General features: G+C 39.6%; 1 protein-coding gene across 1 annotated transcript in view; it reads right to left on the reverse strand.

Moving 5' to 3' along the window:
- The window catches only part of Cbr-dpf-6, a gene marked incomplete at both ends in the record, with an annotated part of 5,464 nt that extends 929 nt beyond the window's left edge, over positions 1-4,535 (reverse strand). Inside the window, 6 exons of the mRNA XM_002643005.1 lie at positions 533-842; positions 1,368-2,082; positions 2,134-2,435; positions 3,093-3,460; positions 3,510-3,604; positions 4,301-4,535. Coding sequence (XP_002643051.1) covers positions 533-842; positions 1,368-2,082; positions 2,134-2,435; positions 3,093-3,460; positions 3,510-3,604; positions 4,301-4,535 — 2,025 coding nt within the window. The remainder of the gene's footprint in view (positions 1-532; positions 843-1,367; positions 2,083-2,133; positions 2,436-3,092; positions 3,461-3,509; positions 3,605-4,300) is intronic.
- Positions 4,536-4,618: the final 83 nt, after the last annotated feature.

Raw genomic sequence — 4,618 nt, forward strand, 5'->3', positions numbered from 1 at the left:
CAATTTTTTCGCGGTTTTGGCCGTTTTTTCACCCAATGGTTTCACCTAATGGAAAAAATAAGTCAAAAAATTTGCGAAAATATTTATTGTTGGGTTACGGTAGCACTCGTTTGCCGGCTGTGTTTTCGAAAATTCTCCTTGAAATACGGTGGCCTAACTTGTGTGAAAATTCGGCCACAACTCCAATTTTTTTGCACAAGAATAATAAGCGCGGCGCGATTTCGTCCCCCGAACTGTCCCCCGAAATTTTTGCTGTCTCGCCTTTTCTGATGATATTTTCTTTGCAAACCTAGTCAAGATTATATTCATTTTGAAGGAAATTTTTTACTGGTTTTGAAAATATATATTTCAAAAAAATTGAATGAATTCTCTCAAAATTATGAATTATGTTCAGATTCCCAATTTTTCCAAAAGTGTTCCAAATTTTCAAATGATCCTAATTCTCTTCATTTTTGCTCGTTTTCATTGATTTTTAGCTCTAAAATCTTCCAAATTTCAAGTATTTTCAAAATAACCAGAAGCCAAAACTCACAACAGCCGTAGAGTTGTACTGTCCCGGCTGGAATGGTTGGGCCTCTCCACCCAGACACTGTTGAAGGAACGTTTCGATATGTCCGTGTTGTTCCATGGAGTTCTGTGGTTTTCGGACACCGTGTCCCTCGTCTGGATACAACAGATATGTGACCGGAATGTTTTTTTTCTCGAGTGCCAACACGAATTGATCGGACTCGGCTTGTTTGACACGTGGATCGTTGGCGCCTTGAATGATCATAATCGGTCGGCTGACGCGGTCGGCGAAGAAGAGCGGCGAGCGGGATTGGAGGGATTGGCGGCCTTCCTCACTGAAAATTTTAAGAGTTTATATTTATTTTAAAGTCCCTGATAAGAACTATTGAATGGTGTAAATTTTGTAGAATTTCGATTTAAACTAAGAAAGTTAAAGGCATTTGAATTTCAAGTGGGTTACTTTCAAAATGTTTGATTTTAGACTTTCAGAATTTTCTATCTTTTCGAACTATCACTGGAAAAACCATATTAAGCGTTTGTAATCATTTTGAAGCCCTTGATACGAGCTTTTAAACTGTGTAAAATTTGTAAAATTTGGATGAAAAATAAGAGAGTTATGGGCGTTTTAATTTTATGTTCCAACCTGCCGTAAAACCTATAATATGAAGACTTTTACATTTTAAAGTTTAAGCTCAATTATCTCGGCTCCTATAAAAGATATCAAAAATATGACAACTGATAAAATGTTCATGATTTTATGATAAACATTTTGTCAGTTAACAACATATTGATATGTTTTATATGAACCGAGATATAGCAGCTCAAAGTTACGGTAGTTTAAGCTCCTAGAATTCACTTACGTCACAATATCAGCTCCAACCATCTTGATCAAATCCTTACGGAATCCAAGCCAATACGGTGGAATTGCCTGGACCAAGGAGATCAAATTCGATGGTCCCACAATATCAACTCCACAAGCAAAGGTCTGTGGAGTAAAGGTTAGTGCCACAAGTGTCTCATATCCTCCATAAGATCCGCCCATCACTGCTACCTCCGTTCGATTCGCAATTCCTTTCGAGACAGCAAACTCGACCGCGTCCAAGATGTCAAAGTGCATTTTGCGTCCCCATTCTCCGTTTCCAGCATTCGTAAGCCGTTTTCCAAAACCAGTGGATCCACGGAAATTGACTTGAAGAACGGCGTAGCCTCTGTTGGTCAACCAGGCATTCATTGGAGAGAATCCATAGTGGTCCCTGGCTTTTGGACCTCCGTGAACCAGGACAATCATTTTTTGAGGGACCGCTGGGATCATTCCAAGATTGGCGTATGGTCGATCAGAGTCCGGAACTTGGGATGACTTAAGGAGAGGAGCCTGTGGTGGAAGAGACAAATAAGCTTGAATAGTCATATCATCTCTAGCTGGGAAGTCGAATCCAACTTGTTTGTTCAAAGTGTACTTCTTTAATTCTGGTCGAGTACTCATGAACAGTTCAGCCTTCTTATTCCATCGTCGGTAGAGATAAATGTCATTTGGCTCGTCTGCCGACACAAATGCCACCAACCATGTCGACATATCTGAAAAATCGTTTTTCTATATAAGACCACGTCCCTCAAAAAGTTTCTTACCAAGACTCATCGAAATAATATTCAAGGATCCAGTTGGTTTCATATTGACCAAGTACTGCATGTCCTCCATAAAAGTGTCATTGGCCACGAAGATTTCTGGCTTATGATAGACTTCTGTGATAGCCAAAAGCGTCTTATCGACGGGATGAATCAAGACATTTCCGATTTGCGACTTTTGAGCGGTGTAGAGGATTTCTTTCTGTGCTGGGTCTTCGAATGGGAAGACAACCAGGTTTCCAAGGTCGCTACCCTCTCCCATGATACAGTACACGAAGTTGTTGGACTTGTCGAAAGTCAGAAGTCTGGAATATTTTGGTTTGAGTCTTTTTTTCCAATTATGCGCCTTTAAACTTGCTTGCTACGTAGTAAGACTAGAGATTTTGTCAGTTTAAAAGTTCCAAAACGAAATGGATAATGCTTAAACATGAATTGTCTAAAATTTGGTACTTTTGAGTCGAAAACGGATCTAGAACGGATCAAGAACGGGTTGAAAATAGGCTAGACCATGCTATCATGCTCTTTTGAACATAACTTATTACAAGTTCAGACATTTGTGGGTCAAAAACTGTTCAAAAAAGCTTCTTTTGGTCCGTCGTTGGCCCGTTTCTGGTCCGTTTTTTAAAAATCTCTAGGACCTAGTGTCTTTGACTCTGTTCATCTTAATTGCTTTACAAAAATCCTAACTATAACAATTCAAAAAATTAAGCTCCGCCCCTACTGCAAACCCGCCGCATAGTTTTTCATGTCATTATTTTTCAAAGTCTCCAGACGTCAACTTCAAGCTGATTTATCTCATTTCATGGGAAAGATATTAAAAAGTGATCCAATAACAAAATGTTCACCATCACATTAGAAATATTTTGTTAATTGACCACTTTTTGATATCTCTTACGGAAATCGAGATAAATTGATTTCAAATCAAGATGCGTTCTTACGCTTTGAAATATTTTTTAACTTACACTGTGAGTGCCTTATCATCATGATCAATTCTCAAGTACTCGGCCCACTCCGAAGGATCTGTTGACTTGACTGGTCCAGGATTCCTCGGCCGATAATAGATCATTTCTCCATCCGGACCTTCCTCACTAGCCAATCGAATATTCATGTCATTATCGAAGAAGAACATTGGGAATCGTCGATTTCTGAGAACCAGGGTAAGTTTGTCAGTTCGACAATCGAAAGCGTAGATATTGTGAAGTGCCGGATTCTCGTCATTCATGCCGATCAACACTGTCTCCGAAATCAAGTTATTCACGAAAATCGCTCCTTTCACCATTGGCTTATCGCAAACTGTAGTGCGGGCGGTTTTGTTGGCAGCGATGGCGGCCTAAAAATTTTCGAATTTGGAATTTTTGTCAAAACGTTGAGAGGGGTACCGATGTGATGTTCTTCTTGAAAATCTTGGTGTTCTCATCTCCATGGTTATCCTGGAGGAAGAGAATCACGTCTGGAACGGCGGTCCATACGTAATCTGAAAATTTGGGGGTTTCAAAGTGGCTCTGGACAGTTCTGCCTAACTTGTAATTATTACCCTTTCCGTGGGAGATTTATATGAAAAAGAACTAAAAAAAAACAAAAATCTGTGCAAATTAAACTAAAACGGATCAAAAACGGTTCAATGACGGACCAAAAAAAATTGTGGTCTCTGGGGCCATGTTTGGATGTTTTTGGCCTGTTTTGACCCGGTTTTTGGTCTGTTTGCAATCCACAAACGCCTTTGACTTCTAGAATTTCTCATAATTGGAACTTCGAAGCTCCAACTCCTCTGAATACTTGTGCCCCCCCTCCCCCCACCCTCAAATAGTCCATCAACTTTGAGCTCATGTATCTCGGTTCCTGTGAAGGATATCAAAAAGTGATCAACTAACAAAATATTACTGATAATATGATACACGTTTGGTTAGTTGACTAATTTTAGATATCTTTCACAGGAACCGAGAAAATCGAGCTCAAATTATTGATGAACGCGTCGCTGACTGCTCACGCGACCCTTACACTTGTAGCGCAATTATCTCGGTTCCTGTGATAGGTATCAAAAAGTAACCAACTGATAAAAAAAGGTGATATTATTATGAATAATTTATCAGTTGCCCACTTTTTGATATCTCTTACAGGAATCGAGAAAAATTAGGTCAAAGTTAAATAACCCTAAAAAAATAAAACTCACTCAAAACGGGAAGCTCGGTCTCAAAAGTGACTTGTCTTGAGTAGGAGCACGATGAGCATCTGGTGAACACATTTCGAACCCCATTCTCATCTGGAGCCACGTATCCGACTTGTTTGCCGTCTGGACTTAAGGAGACTGATGAGTATTTCGGATCTTGGAAGAGAATCTCTCTGGGGATGATTTCCACGGCATTTGTGATAAAGAAGTGTGTGATGATAAGAGCCAGGTAGAGCATGGTAGCTGGAGGAAATTGGTTTTTTTTAAAGATATAGGTTAGAGAAAAGAGAAATAGAGAGTCAGAGAAAAATGACCTTGATC

Source organism: Caenorhabditis briggsae (genome assembly GCF_000004555.2).
Source record: "Caenorhabditis briggsae complete genome, chrIII, whole genome shotgun sequence".
In the NCBI taxonomy this organism is placed as follows: Eukaryota; Metazoa; Nematoda; class Chromadorea; order Rhabditida; family Rhabditidae; genus Caenorhabditis; species Caenorhabditis briggsae.